Source organism: Pan paniscus, chromosome 3 (assembly GCF_029289425.2).
Source record: "Pan paniscus chromosome 3, NHGRI_mPanPan1-v2.0_pri, whole genome shotgun sequence".
NCBI classification, from domain to species: domain Eukaryota; kingdom Metazoa; phylum Chordata; class Mammalia; order Primates; family Hominidae; genus Pan; species Pan paniscus.
Genome location: NC_073252.2, coordinates 5,429,137 through 5,451,808, shown reverse-complemented (window position 1 = coordinate 5,451,808; position 22,672 = coordinate 5,429,137). Strand labels below are relative to the sequence as shown.

Below are 22,672 nucleotides of genomic sequence, written 5' to 3'. Positions count from 1 at the left end.
TCATTCGTTCTCTCGGTTGTTTAGGCAGTAGACAGGGACAGATGCCTCCCTTCTCCGGTTTTAAACAAAACAGATTAACAGTGAGTCTAGTAAATACACCCAATTAGGTAAGTAGAAATGGATTTTGAAAATACAGTCCGAACACATGAATGAACTACTGACCCATTAACATTCAATCAGGATAACAGTCTAATGCTAAAAACGCAAGACACATCTTCCAAAAGGCCGTGTCCTCACGTCTGACGCTGGAGGAGAAGGAGAGAACACGTAGTCACACGGAAACAGGGAGCAACCTCACTTCAGGTGCTCAACCAGCCAGAGGCCAGCCTCAAAGGACAAGTGCTAACACAGGTACACCTCATTTTCCTGTGCTTCTCTTGACAGCACTTAGCAGATCCTGCATATTTCACAAAGTGGAGGTGCACGGCAACGCTGCATCAAGCACATCCATCGGTGCCATGTTTTCCAACAGCATGTGCTCACTTTGTGTCTCTGTCACATTTTGATAATTCTTGGAATATTTCAACTTGTTTCATTATTATGATATTTGTTATGGCAGTGATCTTTGTTTTCTTTTTCTTCTTCTTCTTTTTTTTTTTTTTTTTGAGACAGTCTTGCTCTGTCGCCAGGCTGGAATGCAGTGGTGCGATCTCAGCTCACTGCAACCTCTGCCTCCCGGGTTCAAGCAATTCTCCTGCCTCAGCCTCCCAAGTAGCTGGGATTACAGGCATGCGCCACCACGCCCAGCTAACTTTTGTATTTTTGGTAGAGACAGGGTTTCACCATGTTGGCCAGACTGGTTTGGAACTCCTGACCTCAAGGTATCCACCTGCCTCAGCCTCCCAAAGTGATCAATAATCTTTGATATTACTACTACAATTGCTTTGGGGCATCATGAGCTGCACCCATATAAGAAGGTAAATGTAATCAATAAATGTTGTGCATGTTCTGAATGCTCCATCACTGGTTGTTCCCCTACCTCACTCCCTCCCCTTGGGTCTCCCTATTCCCTGAGACACAAAAATACTGAAATTAGGCCAAGTAATAACACTACAATGGCCTCTGAGTGCTCAAGTGAAAGGAAGATTCCTGTGTCTCTCAATTTAAATCAAAAGCCAGAAATAATTAAGCTTAGTGAGGAAGGCATGTGAAAAGCCAAAATAGGTTAAAAGCTGGGGTTCTTTTGCCGAGCAGTTAGCCAAGTTCTGAATGCAGAGAAAAAGTTACTGAAGGAACTTAAAAGTGCGACTCCAGTGGACATAACAATGATAAAGAAGAGAAACTGCCTCATTGCTGATATGGAGAAAGTTTGAGTGGTCTGGATAGAAAATCAAACTCGCCACAACATCCCCTTAAGCCAAAGCCTAATCCAGAGCAAGTTCCTAACATTCTTCAATTTTATGAAGGCTGAAAGAGGTGAGGAAGCTGCAGAAGAAAAGCTGAAAGGTAGCAGAGGTTGGTTCAGGAGGTTTAAAGGGGAAAAATGCTGTTTCCAGAACATAAAAATGCAAAGTGAAGCAAAAAGTGTGATGGAGAAGCTGTAGCAAGTTACTTAGAATATCTTGCTAAGGTCATTGACAAAGGTGGCTACACCAAACAACAGATTTTTCGATTAAACAAAACAGCCTTATACTTAAATAAGGAGGCGAACTTAATAAATGTTGTGTGTGTTCTGAATGTTCCACTCACTGGCCATCCCCCATCTCACTTCGTGAAAGTATTGGAGGTAGATGCCATCTAGGACTTTAACATCTAGAAAGAATTCAATGGCCGGTTTTATTTTATTAATTTAATTTTTTTTTTTTTTGAGATGGAGTTTTGCTCTTTTTGCCCAGGCTGGAGCGCAGTGGCGCAATCTCAGCTCACTGCAACTTCTGCTTCCTGAGTTCAAGCGATTCTCCTGCCTCAGCCTCCCAAGTAGCTGGGATTACAGGCATGCACCACCACGCCCAGCTAATTTTGTATTTTTAGTAGAGATGGGGTTTCTCCATGCTGGTCAGGCTGGTCTTGAACTCCTGACCTCAGGTGATCTGCCTGCCTCGGGTTCCCAATGTGCTGGGATTACAGGCGTGAGCCACCATGCCCGGCCAATGCCTGGTTTTAAAGCTTCAAAAAACAGGCTGACTCTTGCTAGGGGCTAATGCAGTCGGTGACTTTAAGTTGAAGCCAATGCTCACTTACCATTCAAAAAATCCCAGGGTGCTTAAGAATTGTGCTAAATCTATTCTGCTTGTATTCTATAAACGGAACAACAAAGCCTGGAAGACAGCACATCTGATTTCAGAATGGTTTTCTAAATATTTTAAGCTCACTATTGAGAAAACAATACTACTGCTCAGAAAGCAAGATTCCTTTCAAAATATTACTGCTTGTTGACAATACACCTGGTCACTCAAGAGCTCTAATGGAGATGTACAAGACATGAATGTTGTTTTCATGCCTGCTAACATAACATCTATCCTGCAGCCCATGGATCAAGGAGTAATCTTGACCTTCACATCTTATTATTTAAGAAGTACATTTTGGGGCTGGGTGCAGTGGCTCACATCTGTAATCCCAGCACTTTGAGAGGCCGAGGCAGGCAGATTACCTGAGGTCAGGAGTTCGAGACCAGCCTGGCCAACATGGTGAAACCCCATCTCTACTAAAAATACAAATAGCCGGGCATGGTGGTGGCCACCTGTAGTCCCAGCTACTCAGGAGGCTGAGGCAGGAAAATCTCTTGAACCCGGGAGGCAGAGGTTGCAGTGAGCCGAGATCGCATCACTGCACTCCACCCTGGGCAACAGTGCGAGACTCTGTCTCAAAAACCAAAAAAAAAGAAAAAAAAAGGACATTTTGTAAGGCTACAGCTGCCAGTGATCATGATTCTGCTGATGGATCTGGGCAAAGTAAATTGAAAATCTTCTGGAAAGAATTTGCCATTCTAGATGCCATTAAGAACATCTGTGATTCATGGGCGGTCAAAATATCACCATTAACAGGAGTTTAGAAGAAATTTACTCAACCTTCAGGGGTGACTTTGACAGGTTCAAGACTTCAGTGGAGGGAGTTACTGCAGATGTGGTGGAAGTAGCAAGAGAACTAGAATTAGAAGTAGAGCCGGAAGATATCACTGAATTGTTGCAATCTCATGACCAAACTTGAACAGGTGAAGAGTTGATTCTTATGAATGAACAAAGAAAGTAGTTTCTGAAGATGGAAACTGCTCCATATGAAGATGCCATGAATATTTTTGAATCAATAACAAAGGATTTAGAATATCACATAAACTCAGTTGAGAAATCAGCAGCAGAGTTTTAAAGGATTGACTCTATTTCTGAAAGAAGTTCTACCACGGGTAAAATGCCATCAAACAGCATCTCATGCTACAAAGAAATCTTTCGTCAAAGGAAGAGTTAATCATTGTGGCACACTTTCTTGTTGTCTTATTTTAGGAAGTTGCCACAGCAATCACTGCTCTGATCAGTCAACATCAAGGCAAGACACTCCACCAGCAAAAAGATTAAAACTTGTTGAAGACTCAGATAATCATTAGGATTTTTAGCAATAAAGTATTTTTAAATTATGGTATGTACCTTGTTTTTTAGACATAATTCTATTGCACACTTAGTCGACTACAGTATGGCGTAAACAACTTTTATATGCACTGCAAACCAAAAAATTGTGTGACTTGCTTTATTGGGATATTTGCTTTGTTGTGTTCTGATACTGAACCTGCAATATTTCCGACGTATGCCTGTAATGGCAGTAACAGTGGAGACCTTTATTAGTCACCTTAGGTTACCATACATAAAACCATAGACTGGGGGCCTCCAGCAATAGAAATTTATTTCTCACAGTTCTAAAAGCTGGATATCTGAACTCAGGGTGCCAGCAGGGGCAACTTTCTTGCTGCATCCTTAATGAGATCTGTGTGTGTGTGTGTGTGTGTGTGTGTGTGTGTGTGTGTGTCACTCTCCATCTTTCTCTTCTTTTTATAAGACCACAGTCCTATCAGATTAATGCCTCACTGTTATGACTCCATTTAGCTGTAATTACCTCTTAAAGATCCTGTCTCCAGATACAGTGACATTGGGGGCTAGGGTTTCAACATATGAATTTGAGGCAGGGGGACACAATTTGGTCCATAGCAGCATCATAGCCAGCTAGAGGCAGAGCTATGATGAGAACCTGGGAGGTCAGACCTCAAAGTGTTGAAACACTCATGCTGCTTTTCTCCCCTCACCTTTCCTCCTCTCCCACACCCATCCCACCAGGGCTCCCACTCATGGGACACCCTCACTCTCTGGGGTGCAGCTTTTCTTTCCCTCTCTCCTTTGCCTTCGTTGTCTTAAACCCAAGAGAGTAAAACAGCTTTGCATTACAACAAGTGAAAATTGCACTTGACAACTCCACTTGGGTCATCACAGGCTTAGGAGCACAAATCATTCATTCTTTAGAGGCAAAAATTGCTATGAAAATTAATCAATGCAGGCCTTTGCCTCTGCCAGTTGTAGAGCATGTCAGAAAAAAGAATAACAAGAAGGTGTACAGTCAGGGTTTCCAAGGCTGCAATAATTCACCCTCCATGTAATGCGATGAAAAGCTGATGTATCATTAATATAAAGTGGTGGTGTCCTTATGACCCCAACAGGCAATTCCACACTGTGTCCTCTTCCGGTTGGGGTGAGAGAGGCCACCAAAGAGAAGCACAGCTGGAAGAGATCCATCAGGGAAGAGATAGGATGTGGTACCAAGCAGGGAGGGGCCAGGGCCCCATCACAGCAGCTGTGGTAGAGAGGTGACCAGAGTGGGCCATGAAGCCAGACAGCCTGGCTTCATGTCCCATCTCCTCCACTTACTAGTGGCATGACTCAGTTGCCCCATCTGTAAAATGGGACCAAAAATAGTAGGATAAGAGTAGGAAATGAAAATAGCTGTTGGGAGAATTAAAGAAGTTCAGTGAGACACATATCAAGTGCCCAGGAGATGTTAGTGGCCAGCCACCTGTAAGAACTGGAAGCATTAGGACATGGTGGGTCTGTCTGAGTCTGAATTGCAAATCACATGGTTCAGGCAAGATAGCGAACTGCTTGGGGCCCTGCTTTCTGTCTCTGAGAAATGAGCAGGGCTGATATGGAGTCTCCTGGACAAGGACATGGCATGTGGGCAGCAGGCACCAGTCCTGGGGCCGCACAGACTCTACTTGTTTTCTTCTAGAAACAGCTCTGAATTTCCCTGTGGAGAGCCCCTTCCCTCATTGCCTGTCCATGAGACTCAATGGGACAAACCCCCTGCACTGTCCTCCACTGTGTCAGGAATGGGCGTGTGACCAGAGCCAGGTCTGTCACTGCCCACAAGCCTCAGCCTCTGCTGGGGCTGTTCAGCTGGCAGGAGAAATGGGACCCACCAGGGCTCAATGTGACTCGTGGCTCTGAAAATAAAGCTAACACAGGGGAAAGCAAAAGAAGGCAGTGCAAGGCCAACATCAGCCCTCAGTCTAAATGTTTTAGTTATAAAAGCCAATTCCCTTTTGTGCTTAAGCAAGTTTAGGTTTTTCTCCTTCATAACAAAATAACTCCTGACCCCTGTAGTGTGCAAAGTTCTGAGTACTGACCAATGATCTGGTGACCTTTCTCCTTTTAACTTGTAGCTTGAAGGGCCATCGTCTATCAATCTACCTATCAATCATCTATTTATCTATCATCTATTTATTAATCATCTATCATCTATATCTATCATCTGTTAATCTAGTCTATCATTTATGTATCATCTATCTAATATATCCATCTACCATTTGTCTATCATCTATGTATTTATCATCTATGCATCATACATATAGGCATGTATATATGATAATAGGTGGATACTATATAAATAAGTGATAGATACACCTATTTATCTGATATGGCTGATACGGTTTGGCTGTGTCCCCACCCAAATCTCATCTTGAATTATAAACTCCATAATCCCCACATGTCATGGGAGGAACCCAGTGGGATGTATTTGAATCATGGGGCAGCTTCCCCTATGCTGTTCTCGTGATAGTGAGTGAGTTTGTTCTCACAAGACCTGATGGTTTTATAAGCATCTGGCATTTTCCCCACTGGCACTCACTCAATCCTGCTGCCCTGTGAAGAAGGTGGCTACTTCTCCTTTGCCTTCTGCAATGATTGTTAAGTTTCCTGAGGCTTCCCCAGCAATGCAGAACTGAGAGTAAGTTAAACCTCTTGTCTTTATAAATTATCCAGTCTCAGATATTTCTTCATAGCAGCGTGAGAACTGATGAATACAGTACATTGGTACCGAGGTAGTAAGGCACCGCTATAGGGACACCCAAAAATGTGGAAGCAACTTTGTAACTGGGCAACAGGCAGAGGTTGCAACAGATTGGAGGGCTCAGAAGAAGACAGGAAGATGTGGGAAAGTTGGAAACTCCTAGAGACTTGTTGGTTTTGCCCAAAATGCTGATAGTGATATGGGCAATTAAGTCCAGGCTGATGTAGTCTCAGATGGAGATGAGGGGCCTGTTGGGAACTGGAGTAAAGGTCACTCTTGCTATGCTTTAGCAAAGAGATTGTCAGCATGTTGCCCTTGCCCTAGAGATCTGTGGAACTTTGAACTTGAGAGAGATGATTCAGGGTATCTGGCAGAAGAAATTTCTAAGCAGCAAAATGTTCAAGAGGATGCAGAGCATAAATGTTTGGAAAATTTGCAGACTGACAACATGACAGAAAAGAAAAACCCATTTTCTGGGAAGAAATTCAAGGCAGCTGTAGAAATTTGCATAAGTAATGGGGAGCCAAATGCTGATCACCAAGACAATGGGGAAAATGTCTCCAGGACATGTCAGAGACCTTCACAGCAGCCCCTCCCATCACAGGCCCAGAGGCCTATGGGGGAAAAATGGTTTCATGGGCCAGGCCCAGGGCCTTGTTTTTTTGTGCAGTCTTGAAAGCTGGTGACCTGTGTCCCAGCTGTAGCTAAGAAAGGCCAAAGTTCAGCTCAGGCTGTTGTTTCAGAGGGTGCAAGCCCCAAGCCTTGGTGGCTTACATGTGGTGTTGGGCCTATGGATGCATAGAAATCAAGAACTGAGGTTTGTGAACTTCTGCCTAGATTTCAGAGGATGTATAGAAACACTTGGATGTCCAAGCAGAAGTCTGCTGCAGGGGCAGAGCCCTCATGGAGAACCTCTGCTAGGGCAATGCAGAAGGGAAATGTGGGAGCAGAGCCCCCACACAGAGTCCCCACTGGGGCACTGCCTAGTGGAGCTGTAAGAAGACAGCCACTGTCCTCCAGACCCCAGAATGGCAGATACACTGACAAATTGCACCATGCACCTGGAAAAGTCACAGATACTCAGTGCCAGCCTATGAAAGAAGCTGGGAAGAAGGCTGTACCCTGCAAAGCCACAGAGGCAGAGCTGCCCAAGGCCTGGGGAGCCCAACTCTTGCATCATCATGACCTGGATGTGAGGCATGAAGTCAAAGGAGATCATTTTGGAACTTAAAGGTTTAATGACTGCCCTGTTGGATTTTGGACTTGTGTGGGGCATGTAGCCCCCTTGTTTTGGCCAATTTCTCCCATTTGGAATGGGTATATTTACATAATACCTGTACCCCATTGTATCTAGGAAGTAACTAACCTCCTTTTGATTTTACAGGCTCATAGGTGGAAGGGACTTGCCTTGTCGCAGATGAGACTTTGGATTTGGACTTTTGGGTTAATGCTGGAATAAGTTAAGACTTTGGGGGACTGTTGGGAAGGCATGATTGTGCCTTGAAATGTGAGGACATGAGATATGGGAGGGACCAGGGGCAGAATGATATGGTTTGGCTGTGTCCCCACTCAAGTCTCATCGTGAACTGTAATCCCTACAATGCCCACATGTCATGGGAGGGACCTAGTGGGAGGCAATTAAATCACGAGGGTGGTTTCCCCCATGCTGTTCTTGTGATACTGAGTTCTCACAAGATCTGATAGTTTTATAAGCATCTGACATTTTCCCCACTGGCACTCACTCCATCCTGCTGCCCTGTGAAGAAGATGCCGGCTTCTCCTTTGCCTTCTGCCCTGATTATAAGTTTCCTGAGGCCTCCCCAGCCGTGCAGAACTGTGAGTCAATTAAACTTCTTTCCTTTATAAATTACCCAGTCTTGGGCAGTTCTTTATAGCAGTATGAGAGTGAACTAATACACATACACACATATATAACCTCTTATGGTGAACAATATTTTTACTTACAGAAAATTTACTTTCATGTCTTCTTTTCAGTTAATTCTCAAAACACTCCTAGTGGTAAACAAGGCATTATTAGGTCATTATGACAAGTGAGGAAGTTGAGGCCCAGAGAGTCTGAGGGGTGACTCCAAAGTCAAGCAGTAGGCTCACACCTTTCTTGCTTATGATGGAAATAAAATAAAAGCCACCAGAGGCTGACATTTGCAGATAATTTTCTTATATACCCAGCCCTGTCATGTAACCAAAGGGCATCTGTCACTAATCTGTTAGTGTCTTGGGGACCATGAACAGAGGATCAAGAAATGGTGCCTAAGGCTGGGCACAGTGACTCATGCTTGTAATCGCAGTACTTTGGGAGGCTGAGGTGGGCAGATCACCTGAGGTCAGGAGTTTGAGACCAGCCTGGCCAACGTGGTGAAATTCTGTCTTTACTAAGAACACAAAAATTAGCTGCATGTGGTGGCAGGCGCTTGTAATCCCAGCTACTTGGAAGTTTGAGGAAGGAGAATCACTTAAACCTTGGAGGCGGAGGTTGCAATAAGCCGAGATTGCACCATTGCCCTCCACCCTGGGTGACAAGAGTGAAACTCCATCTTAAAAAAAAAAAAAAAAAAAAAAAAGATGATGGCCGAATAGGAACAGCTCCAGTCTACAGCTCCCAGTGTAAGCAATGCAGAAGACAGGTGATTTCTGCATTTCGAACTGAGGTACCGGGTTCATCTCACTGGGGAGTGCCGGACAGTGGGTACAGGACAGTGGATGCAGTGCACCGTGCGTGAACCAAAGCAGGGCGAGGCATCGCCTCACCCGGGAAGTGCAACGGGTCAGGGAATTCCCTTTCCTAGTCAAAGAAAGGGGTGACAGATGGCACCTGGAAAATCGGGTCACTCCCACCCTAATACTGCGCTTTTCCAATGGGCGTAACAAACGGCACACCAGGAGATTATATCCCGCACATGGCTCAGAGGGTCCTACACCCACAAAGCCTCGCTCATTGCTAGCACAGCAGTCTGAGATCCAACTGCAAGGCCGCAGCGAGGCTTGGGGAGGGGCGCCCACCATTGCCGAGGTTTGCGTACGTAAACAAAGCAGCCGGGAAGCTCGAGTGGGTGGAGCCCACCACAGCTCAAGGAGGCCTGCCTGCCTCTGTAGGCTCCACCTCTGGGGGCAGGGCACAGACAAACAAAAGGCAGCAGTAACCTCTGCAGACTTAAATGTCCCTGTCTGACAGCTTTGAAGAGAGTAGTGGTTCTCCCAGCACGCAGCTGGAGATGTGAGAACAGGCAGACGGCCTCCTCAAGTGGGTCCCTGAACCCCAAGTAGTCTAACTGGGAGGCACCCCCTAGTAGGGGCAGATTGACACCTCACACGGCCGGGTTCTCCTCTGAGACAAAACTCCCAGAGGAACGATCAGGCAGCAGCATTTGCGTTTCACCAATACCTGCTGTTCTGCAGCCACCGCTGCTGATACCCATGGAAACGGGGTCTGGAGTGGACCTCCATTAAACTCCAACAGACCTACAGCTGAGGGTCCTGACTGTTAGAAGGAAAATTAAAAAACAGAAAGGACATCCACACCAAAAACCCATCTGTACATCACCATCATCAAAGACCAAAGGTAGATAAAACCAAAAACATGAGGAAAAAACAGAGCAGAAAAACTGGAAACAATAAAAATCAGAGCGCCTCTCCTCCTCCAAAGGAACGTAGCTCCTCACCAGTAATGGAACAAAGCTGGACAGAGAATAACTTTGACAAGTTGGGAGAAGAAGGCTTCAGAAGATCAAACTACTCCGAGCTGAAGGAGGAAGTTTGAACCAATGGCAAAGAAGTTAAAAACCTTGAAAAAAAATTAGACAAATGGCTAACTAGAAAAACCAATGCAGAGAAGTCCTTAAAGGACCTGATGGAGCTGAAAACCACGGCACGAGAACTACGTGACGAATGCACAAGCCTCAGTAACTGATGCAATCAATGGGAAGAAAGGGTATCAGCAATGGAAGATGAAATGAATGAAATGAAGCGAGAAGAGAAGTTTAGAGAAAAAAGAATAAAAGAAACTAACAAAGCCTACAAGAAATATGGGACTACGTGAAAAGACCAAATCTACATCTGATTGGTGTACCTGAAAGTGACAGGGAGAATGGAACCAAGTTGGAAAACACTCTACAGGATATTATCCAGGAGAAATTCCCCAATCTAGCAAGGCAGGCCAACATTCAAATTCAGGAAACACAGAGAACACCACAGAGATACTCCTCGAGAAGAGCAACTCCAACACACATAATTGTCAGATTCACCAAAGTTGAAATGAAGGAAAAAATGTTAAGGGCAGCCAGAGAGAAAGGTCGAGTTACCCACAAAGGGAAGCCCATCAGCCTAACAGCTGATCTCTCAGTAGAAACTCTACAAGCCAGAAGAGAGTGGGGGCCAATATTCAACATTCTTAAAGAAAAGAATTTTCAACCCAGAATTTCATATCCAGCCAAAATATGCTTCATAAGTGAAGCAGAAATAAAATAATTCACAGACAAGCAAATGCTGAGAGATTTTGTCACCACCAGGCCTGCCCTAAAAGAGCTCCTGAAGGAAGCACTAAACATGGAAAAGAACAACCAGTATTAGCCACTGCAAAAACATGCCAAATTGTAAAGACCATCGAGGCTAGGAAGAAACTGCATCAACTAACGAGCAAAATAACCAGCTAACATAATAACGACAGGATCAAATTCACACATAACAATATTAACCTTAAATGTAAATGGGCTAAATGCTCCAGTTAAAAAACACACACTGGCAAACTGGATAAAGAGTGAAGACCCATCAGTGTTCTGTATTCAGGAAACCCATCTCACGTGCAGAGACACACAGGCTCAAAATAGAGGGATGGAGAAAGATCTACCAAGAAAATGGAAAACAAAAAAAGGCAGGGGTTGCAATCCTAGTCTTGGATAAAACAGACTTTAAACCAACAAAGACGAAAAGATACAAAGAAGGCCATTACATAATGGTAAAGGGATCAATTCAACAAGAAGAACTAACTACCCTAAATATATATGCACTCAATACAGGAGCACCCAGATTCATAAAGCAAGTCCTTAGTGACCTACAAAGAGACTTAGACTCCCACACCATAATAATAGGAGACTTTAACATCCCACTGTCAACATTAGACAGATCAACGAGATAGAAAGTTAACAAGGACACCCAGGAATTCAACTCAGCTCTGCACCAAGCAGACCTAATAGACATCTACAGAACTCTCCACCCCAAATCAACAGAATATACATTCTTTTCAGCACCACACCACACCTATTCCAAAATTGACCACATAGTTGGAAATAAAGCACTCCTCAGCAAATGTAAAAGAAGAGAAACTATAACAAACGGTCTCTCAGACCACAGTGCAATCAAACTAGAACTCAGGATTAAGAAACTCCCTCAAAACTGCTCAACTACATGGAAACTTAACAACCTGCTCCTGAATGACTACTGGGTACATAACGAAATGAAGGAAGAACTAAAGATGTTCTTTGAAACCAACCAGAACAAAGATACAACATACCAGAAACTCTGGCACACATTCAAAGCAGTGTGTAGAGGCAAATTTATAGCACTAAATGCCCACAAGAGAAAGCAGGAAAGATCTAAAATTGACACCCTCACATCACAATTAAAAGAACTACAGAAGCAAGAGCAAACACATTCAAAAGCTAGCAGAAGGCAAGAAATAACTAAGATCAGAGCAGAACTGAAGGAAATAGAGACACAAAAAAAACCTTCAAAAAATCAATGAATCCAGGAGCTGGTTTTTTGAAAGATCAACAAAATTGAAAGACTGCTAGCAAGACTAATAAAGAAGAAAAGAGACAAGAATCCAATAGACACAATAAAAATGACAAAGGGGATATCACCACCGATCCCACAGAAATACAAACTACTATCAGAGAATACTATAAACACCTCTATGCAAATAAACTAGAAAATCTAGAAGAAATGGATAAATTCCTCGACACATACACCCTCCCAAGACTAAATCAAGAAGAATTTGAATCTCTGAATAGACCAATAACAGGGTCTGAAATTGAGGCAATAATTAATAGCTTACCAACTAAAAAAGTCCTGGACCAGACGGATTCACAGCCGAATTCTACTAGAGGTACAAGGAGGAACTGGTACCATTCCTTCTGAAACTATTCCAATCAATAGAAAAAGAGGGAATCCTCCCTAACTCATTTTATGAGGCCAGCATCATCCTGATACCAAAGCCAGGCAGAGACACAACCAAAAAAGAGAATTTTAGACCAATATCCTTGATGAACATTGATGCAAAAATCCTCAATAAAATACTAGCAAACCGAGTCCAGCAGCACATCAAAAAGCTTATCCACCATGATCAAGTGGGCTTCATCCCTGGGAAGCAAGGCTAGTTCAACATATGAAAATCAATAAACGTAATCTAGCATATAAACAGAACCAAAGGCAAAAACCACATGGTTATCTCAATAGATGCAGAAAAGGCCTTTGACAAAATTCAACAACCCTTCATGCTAAAAACTCTCAATAAATTCGGTATTGATGGGACGTATCTCAAAATAATAAGAGCTATCTATGACAAACCCACAGCCAATATCATACTGAATGGACAAAAACTGGAAGCATTCCCTTTGAAAACTGGCACAAGACAGGGATGCCCTCTCTCACCACTCCTATTCAACATACTGTTGGAGGTTCTGGCCAGGGCAATCAGGCAGGGGAAGGAAATAAAGGGTATTCAATTAGGAAAAGAGGAAGTCAAATTGTCCCTGTTTGCAGACGACATGATTGTATATCTAGAAAACCCCATCATCTCAGCCCAAAATCTCCCTAACCTAATAAGCAACTTCAGCAAAGTCTCAGGATACAAAATTAATGTGAAAAAATCACAAGCATTCTTATACACCAATAACAGACAAACAGAGAGCCAAATCATGAGTGAACTCCCATTCACAATTGCTTCAAAGAGAATAAAATACCTAGGAATCCAACTTACAAGGGATGTGAAGGACCTCTTCAAGGAGAACTACAAACCACTGCTCAATGAAATAAAAGAGGATACAAACAAATGGAAGAACATTCCATGCTCATGGGTAGGAAGAATCAACATCGTGAAAATGGCCATACTGCCCAAGGTAATTTATAGATTCAATGCCATCCCCATCCAGCTACCAATGACTTTCTTCGCAGAATTGGAAAAAACTACTTTAAAGTTCATATGGAACCCAAACAGAGCCCGCATTGCCAAGTCAATCCTAAGCCAAAAGAACAAAGCTGGAGGCATCATGCTACCTGACTTCAAACTACACTACAAGGCTACAGTAACCAAAACAGCATGGTACTGGTACCAAAACAGAGATACAGACCAATGGAACAGAACAGAGCCCTCAGAAATAATGCCGCATATCTACAACTATCTGATCTTTGACAAACCTGAGACAAACAAGCAATGGGGAAAGGATTCCCTATTTAATAAATGGTGCTGGGAAAACTGGCTAGCCATATGGAGAAAGCTGAAACTGGACCCCTTCCTTACACCTTATACAAAAATTAATGCAAGATGGATTAAAGACTTACATGTTAGACCTAAAACCATAAAAACCCTAGAAGAAAACCTAGGCAATATCATTCAGGACATAGGCATGGGCAAGGACTTCATGTTTAAATCACCAAAAGCAATGGCAACAAAAGCCAAAATTGACAAATGGGATCTAATTAAACTAAAGAGCTTCTGCACAGCAAAAGAAACCACCATCAGAGTGTACAGGCAACCTACAAAATGGGAGAAAATTTTTGCAACCTACTCATCTGACAAAGGGCTAATATCCAGAATCTACAATGAACTCAAACACATTTACAAGAAAAAAACAAACAACCCCATCAAAAAGTGGGCAAAGGATATGAACAGACACTTCTCAAAAGAAGACATTTATGCAGCCAAAAAACACATGAAAAAATGCTCATCATCACTGGTCATCAGAGAAATGCAAATCAAAACCACAATGAGATACCATCTCACACCAGTTAGAATGGAGATCATTAAAAAGTCAGGAAACAACAGGTGCTGGAGAGGATGTGGAGAAATAGGAACACTTTTACACTGTTGGTGGGACTGTAAACTAGTTCAACCATTGTGGAAGACAGTGTGGCGATTCCTCAGGGATCTAGAACTAGAAATACCATTTGACCCAGCCATCCCATTACTGGGTATATACCCAAAGGACTATAAATCATGCTGCTATAAAGACACATGCACACGTCTGTTTATTGCGGCACTGTTCACAATAGCAAAGACTTGGAACCAACCGAAATGTCCAACAATGATAGACTGGATTAAGAAAATGTGGCTCATATATACCATGGAATACTAAGCAGCCATAAAAAATGATGAGTTCATGTCCTTTGTAGGGACATGGATGAAGCTGGAAACCATCATTCTCAGCAAACCATCACGAGGCCAAAAAACCAAACACTGCATGTTCTCACTCATAGGTGGGAATTGAACAATGAGAACACATGGACACAGGAAGGGGAACATCACACTCCAGAGACTGTTGTGGGGTGGGGGGACGGGGGAGCGATAGCATTAGGAGATATACCTAATGTTAAATGACGAGTTAATGGGTGCAGCACACCAACAAGTCACATGTATACATATGTAACAAACCTGCACATTGTGCACATGTACCCTAAAACTTAAAAGTATAATAATAATAAAAAATAAAAAAAAAGGTGCCTAAGTAAAGGCTGCTCCAACACATTCCTCTCCTTTAACATACATCACATAAGCTCCACTAGGCATCTGATCTTCTTAGTCCACCTTAAGGAGTCCCACCTGAAAAACTTCAGGTTCAGAGATAATCATCTCAGCAGTATTTACATTGGCAAAATAATTAGAAACAGCCCAAGTAACCTACATGACAGAATGAAGGTTCGATTAGATGGCTTATTGTGCTTTTCCTTAGTGGAATATTATGTAGCCATTAAAAATGATTTACAAAGGGTTTGCAGTAACAAGGAGGTAGTGCTCCCGCCAGATATTAATTCAGAAAACGGAATACAAAATTTCTCTGAATGTTTATATATCAATAACACATACAGTTATATGTCATTGATATGAAAAAAAATACAAGAAAAGGAGTATAAAAATAATTACACACCAAAATTTAATCTGAGCCTGAAGAGCTTCTGGGTAATTATTGTTTTCTGACGTATTTTATTTTCTATATTTTGCCAAGAACACATATTGCTGTTCGGATTAAAGATTTACTTTAGAAAATTCCCTTGCATAGCAATCAAAACACGATGGGGTTTATTTCTCCCAATCAAAGTGTTTAGATCACTGCACAGAGACACTAAAAACTCTCGGTGGATACTGAGACTCCAGCAGACAAGGTTTGGTTTGGGTTTTCTCCATGGCAATGCCCACGTCTGTGGCACCTGGCACGCACACCTTGATTTTCTCAGATGGGACAATCTGTGTTCCTCTTTGTTCTCCTATCATTCAATGTTCAAAGTGCTTCTAAGTGTGCAGGGCAACTGAAATCAGTGATGGTCAAGTATGTGCAAAGTTAGACTTACCCCTCCAGGGTGGCCATCCCAACTCTTAAGGTCAGTGGGTCAACTGATCCGCTGAATGAAATGGTCAGAATTTGTCTCCTAAAGGGGCCTTTCCTCCCTCTCCCCTTCAACACAATCCAGCTTAGGAAACATTTGCTAAGTCCCTCCAATGTGTCAGATACTGTGTTAGACTCCCCAGAAACAAGCAATTTCTGTGTGAGGACAGATAAGTAACCCAATAACCTGGGTTCACTGTGATAAAGATGGCATTAGGTCAAACACAGGAGAAGACTGAGGTCGCGAGGTGCACTCAGCTGGCCTGTGGCTCTTCAAGGGCTCTTAACCTAAGGGTTTCCTAAGCTGGGTGCCAGGAACGCACAGGTGTTGGTTAGGGGACACTGGAGAAGGGGACGTGAGTGTTTTAGGAAGATATTTCACACGCAAAAGCACAGAGGCAGGGAACCACCAACAGGATGTGTTTCTAGGATGCAAATTTAAAGTGAAGATAATAGCCAAGGACGGGTTGGAGTGAAAGTTCTGAAACATGGGTGATGGCAGGTTTTGGGGGCAGGATAGAGAATTCCGAATTTGGTACGTCCGTGATGGGCAGCCATCTGTACTGAAGTAGAATACTGGTTCCCAGTTGCCCTTCCTGCCATCAGCTGTATGGCTGTGACTTTCTGAAACACTGAGCTCCCCACTCCCTTTAGTAGCCTATCTTCGGCATTCTCTTATAACGTTCCACATATCTTCTCAAATACACAAAACACTTCTCCATTTATTTTCAACTCTGATTCATCAGATAAGAGGACAGAATTAAAATGAAAATGAAACATATGCCTATAGACTTCATCAGAAAATGTACTCTACAAAATACTCTACAAAATAACTGAACCCAGAAAATTTCATCCCTTTCCCTTTACAATGCGGAAGAGTCCCTCTAGCAGAGGCGAATTTGCATTTGGCTCTCCACAGAGGAACCCACAGGAGCCCTGGATGGAGCCACACTCACCACAGATTGACCAGGAAGGGGTGCTCCAGCCCTTGCATGATCTGCAGCTCCCGGAAGACATTCCGAACCTCATCCCTCTCGATGCACTTCTGCTTGTTCATGTACTTCATTGCATACATTTTCTTAGTGTCTCGCTTCTGCACGATGCATACCTGAGCGACAGCCCAAGGAGAGAACGGTCAGGCCAACAATCGAAAAGGGAGACAAAGGAGAAATGTCACCCCGCACTGCATTTTTACTTCTGGATTCACGTCCCTGTTCTTAAAATCTGCTAGGGGAGCAGCTCTGCTAAGTTAGGCACAACCTCTCTGCATCTGCAGAATGGAGGAGTTGGACCGGATTCATCCATTTATTAAACATTGACATGAGCATTGGCCATGTACTAAGTGTTGAAAGAGGAGATGCAAACACAGAAGATGGAAGAAGCAGGCCTGCCCTCAAGGGGCTCACAGCCCACGAGGAAAATAGATAAAAGCAAAAAGCACCAGTGACTATAACCCTGAGATGTGTGGCGTGCACGAGTGTCGCAGACTCCGTCTGTGCACACCTGAATCTCCTCACCTTTCCCACTTCTACACCCACCTGCCTGACTTCCATCCACCAGTCCTCCATTTCTCTCCCTGAGGACTCTCTTTTGCCAGTAGGGCCCACTTTGCTGCCCATGTAGCAGACCAGCCAAGCCAGGGAATTAATGTCCTCAGAGCAACATTCGATCCACGACTGTTAGAAACTGGAGTATCAGTACCCCCACTCCCTTGCCCATCACCTGGGATGAGGCTGAGGCCAGTGTCTACACTGGCTCCCGCAGTTCCTAAGTTTGCCCTGGAGTATCAGTACCCCCACTCCCTTGCCCGTCACCTGGGATGAGGCTGAGGCCAGTGTCTACACTGGCTCCCGCAGTTCCTAAGTTTGCCCTGGAGTATCAGTACCCCCACTCCCTTGCCCGTCACCTGGGATGAGGCTGAGGCCAGTGTCTACACTGGCTCCCGCAGTTCCTAAGTTTGCCCTGGAGTATCAGTACCCCCACTCCCTTGCCCGTCACCTGGGATGAGGCTGAGGCCAGTGTCTACACTGGCTCCCGCAGTTCCTAAGTTTGCCCTGGAGTATCAGTACCCCCACTCCCTTGCCCGTCACCTGGGATGAGGCTGAGGCCAGTGTCTACACTGGCTCCCGCAGTTCCTAAGTTTGCCCTGGAGTATCAGTACCCCCACTCCCTTGCCCGTCACCTGGGATGAGGCTGAGGCCAGTGTCTACACTGGCTCCCGCAGTTCCTAAGTTTGCCCTGGAGTATCAGTACCCCCACTCCCTTGCCCGTCACCTGGGATGAGGCTGAGGCCAGTGTCTACACTGGCTCCCGCAGTTCCTAAGTTTGCCCGGCCCCACAGTGGGGTAACAAGCTTAACAGCACACCCTTTCCTGGCTGTCTTCCTTCCTACCCTTCCCTGTGTTCTTTCTGCCTCTCCCATGCCCTGTCCTCAAATCTTTGCCTTGGAGCCTGATTCTGGGGAAACCCAAACTCAGGCACATGGGTTCTGGGGGAGCACAGGAGAAGCTGGGGACAGCTATGATGACAGTGGTCCTGTATTGAGCACTTTACTGCAGGTCAGACACTGAGCAAATCATCTCCTTGATCATCTCACTGAATCCCTATAAGAACCTTATGGATAAAGCATGAGGGAGCTGTAGCCCCAAGTGTACTAATTAACTTATTCAGAGTTCAACAAACCACCAAGTGGCAGGGTGGGGGTTCAAATCCATGAGGCCTGGACTTTTGAGTGACTGCCTTACCTGGGGGCAGTTGGGGGCAAGGTGGGAGGATGGGAGCTGTCAGAGAAGGCTCTCCGCAGGATCAAAACCAGGGGGCAAGCTCTAAAGGATGGGAAGATGGTAAGGGTGAAGGAAGAGGCTTTGAGGGAAAGGGAATCCTGTAACGGAGGGTGTGGAGCCGAGGAGACACAGCAAGCACGGCAGGAAAAGTGAGCAGGGCTGGCATGCACATGTGGCATGGACAGTTAGCAAGAATTGTATGAGCTAGTCTTCCCAACACCCCGAGGAGGGACTGTATTGGTTCCTTGGACAGTTAGCAAGGATTGTATGAGCTAGTCTTCCCAACACCCCGAGGAGGGACTGTATTGATTCCTTGGACGGTTAGCAAGGATTGTATGGGCTAATCTTCCCAACACCTGGATAAGGGATTGTGTGGGTTCCTCAGGTTGCTATAACAGTACCTCAAACTGGGGGATTTAAACAACAGAAATTTATTGGCTCATAGTTCTGAGGGCTGGGAGTCCAAAACCTAGGTGTCATCAGGGTCCCGCCCCCTCTGAAGGCTCCTGGGGGGATCCTCCTCTGCCTCTTCCAGAGTTGGGCAGCTCCAGCAACCCCTGTTGCCCTTAGCTTGCAGCTGCAGCTCTTCCGTCCTAGCCTCTGTTGTCACATGGCATCCTCCCCTACGTCTCTGTGTCATTCATCTTCTTATAAGGACACCAGTCAGAGTAGACTTAGGGCCCACTCTCATCTAGTATGACTTCATCTTAACTAATTACACTTAAAATGACGCCATTTCCAAAGAAGGCCACATTCTGAGGTTCCAGGAGGAGTTGAATTTGGAGGGGGTGGGACACCATTCCATCAAGGACAATGACTTTTACTATCCCCGCTTTACAGAGAGAGGAAAGGGAGGCCTAGAAAGGTTTTAGTGCTTTCTCGAGGCTCAACTCAAACCCAGGCTCTCTGCCTCCCCAGCTGTCACTTTTCACCCACAGTGTGGCCTTCCTGAGAAATGGGACACGCCGCCAATAACACTGTTGGCCTGAGGACCAAGCGAAGGAACTCGGGGTTTTCTCCTGGCATCACAGCCGCTCTTCTGTTAGAAATTGGACCCCACTCAGCTCTGACACGTTGCAAATCTATTCAAGGCAGATACAGGACGATGGCAGAAGCCTGATTTCCGACTCCAGCTTTGGTTCTTTGTGCCTCTCTTGGCCTCAGTCTCAGCATATGTCTAAACTGAGTCAGCAAAACCCACCCGGCACCACTGGGGTGAAACCAAACAGGACCAGGAAGTGGGAGTGCCAGGTGGCACTGAGGGACGATAAATGTCAACTGCATCTCAATGTATTAGATAGCACGTTTCATGAAATCTCCAAAAAGATGTTTTTTCCACAGAGTAAAATTTACGGCATGAGGTCGAAGGCCCACAGAACACACATTTCCAGTAGTGAACGTGAGAATATAAAATGCAAGGAGGCAAAGGTATGATGTGCAAACGTACCTCAGGGGTCCCGGCTTTGTGGGAATCCAAGCAAAGACTTCTGGAGGCCCGGGCACCAGGCCCTGAGACCCATGTCTGAAGCCAGACATGTCGTGGGAGGATAATCCCACTAATTAGAATTTGTCATCTGTCTCACTTCTCATTCGCCTTCTCAGAAGAGACAGCAGGCACTGCCTCTGCGGGGCTGGGACCTGGCTGTCAGCTGGCTGCATCGCTGTGAAAAGCTTAGGCTGGGAGAGAGTCTGTGTAGCGTCCCCGGGGCTGCGTCCCTTCAGATAAAGACATCCATGGCGCTTCTGGGTTTCAAGGGACAGCTCTCATCTCAGCTCAGAGACATTTTAAGAATTGGAAGAGACTCTCCAAAATTAAATTAAAACTGGCTTTCAAAGGAGAACTCATGATTTCAATAGAGCTTGGAAGTTTGACTTTTCAATTCAAGCAAAAGCAGGCGGTTGATACAGGATATTGGATGCAGCCTGGAAGTTTTGATTTGCAAATAAGAGAGGCCAAGGATCAGGGGTCTTGGCCAGCTTGATGCAGAGACCTGAGTGTGGCTGGGATCCATTCATCATCTGGGCCTTGACTACCTCCTGGGTAAATTCAGGGCTAAGACCTCATGCTATCTAAGGCACCTCAGAAAAATTCTGTTTCTCAGGAACACAGAGCAAAGAGAGCTAGACCAGGAGTCAGGAAAACTGGGCTGTGGGCTTAGCCCTCTTGCAGACTATGAGTGGGGCTGTGCACAAACCTCAGCCCCTCTGGACTTGCTTCCTCACTGACCAAGAAGGGTTGGTAACAACAGCTTAATTAACCTGACCAGGAGATAGAGGCTAAAAAAGAAAAAAACAAAAAACAAAAAAGAGCTAAGCTAAATTTAATGCACTGAGTGGAGACAAGTGGGTCTCCAACGGGTGGGTCTTCCAGGGAGTCACAGAGTCACAGAGAGTTTGAGCTCAGGGGCTACTCCTGAGCAGGGCTTAAATTCCAGCTCTTTGCTGTGTGACCATAGGCAAGTCGCCCACCCTCTCTGAGCCTCATTCTGCTCATCGGAGATCCTGCTGTTCACCCTGTGATAATACAGTGTGAAGCTAGCAGCCTGCAACCTGGAAAAGGGCCCACTCCAGAATCTGACCATGCTGCCACCTTAATGTGGGACTCGCAGCCTCTAGAACTGGGAGAAATAAATCTTTGTTTTTTAAGACACCCAGTCTGTGGCATGTGTGACAGCAGCCCAGGCAGACTAAGACAGTGCCCTTATTTGGATAAGGGTCTTTGCAGATGTAATTAAGTTAAGGATCTCAGGATGAGATCAACCTGGATTAGGACAGGCCCAAATCAAATGACAAGCGTCCTTATAAGAGAAGAGACGGGGAGGAGACACATCCAGGCGGAAGGCTATGTGAGGACGGATGCAGAGGTTGGAGTGATGAATCTACAAGCCAAGGAATGCCGAGGCTGGCCAGCAGCACCAGAAGCTGGGTGATGGCATGGGACAGACCCACCTTCAGAGCCTCTAGAAGGAACCTACCCTGCCCACAGCTGGATTCAAGACTTCCGGCCTTCAAAACTGTAAGATAATAAATTTCCACTGTTTTAAGCTACCTGGTTTAGGAAGCTATCACAATCTATAAGGGTCCACCACTGCCACCCACCAGTGGCTAAATAACCTGGCCAAACACTCTGTAGTCCTCAGTTTCCTCTACTGTGAAATGGGTCTACAGAACCAGCCCTACCAGGTCCATAGTCAGGTCTCCGTGGGACAGAGTGGGAAGAGCCAGCCATAGCATGTGGCCCATGTGGAGGAGCAGGAAACACAGGCTGGTGGAGTGAGGGGTAGAATGATGCCTGGACCCAAACCCTGAGCCTCTGGCAAAGTGTCCTCTCTCCATGGGTCCCTGTAACTACAGTGATTTCTGGTATTTTAAGGTTTAGTGTTTGGAATTTCAGAAATAGGGAGAGTTTACTGATAGCTTCCAAACTGGCTACCCCACCTCTGCTCTGGTCTCTGCAGATATCCTTTTGCCTGGTGAGAATGTCTGAAAAATCAAAGACTTAAAGCCTGCAAGGGCATTCTTTTGCCTTCAGAAAATGTTCGAGGTCAAGGTCTTGGCATTCAAAGACCTTGTCCCCTCCAACATCTCTCTCTCTCTCACACACACACACACACACACACACACACACACACACACACAGCCTTCACTCTATCTCAAACTCTTTAGAATTTCTTTGAAGAGTTTCTCTATCACCAACCTCGCCTGCCCTTGTTACCTCCTTCCCTGACCTACTGCCACCCAATTTACATCTTTCAGAAACTTCCCTTTAATCCTTGAAGCTGTATGCGGTGCCCTTCCCACTGAGCTGCCATAAATCCCGTTTCTACTGTAAGGCTTGACACACTGTATTATAAATCCCCGTTTTTATCTGGCAGTCAGACTCCAAGCACCCTGCAGACAGAGGCCATGCCAAATCAGTTCCTGTTCAGGGGCTCACAAATGCGAAAGTGTCACCTTCACTCATGACTCTCCACATTAGCATATTTCACTTACTCTGCCTGGAACACCTTCCCT

General features: G+C 45.0%; 1 protein-coding gene across 2 annotated transcripts in view; it reads right to left on the bottom strand.

Moving 5' to 3' along the window:
• The window catches only part of LOC100987783 (serine/threonine-protein kinase 32B), a 447,537-nt gene that overhangs the window by 312,753 nt on the left and 112,112 nt on the right, over window positions 1-22,672 (bottom strand). For both annotated transcript variants that reach the window (XM_034951905.4, XM_063603685.1), the window contains exon 3: window positions 16,832-16,983. In XM_034951905.4, coding sequence (XP_034807796.1) covers window positions 16,832-16,983 — 152 coding nt within the window. The remainder of the gene's footprint in view (window positions 1-16,831; window positions 16,984-22,672) is intronic.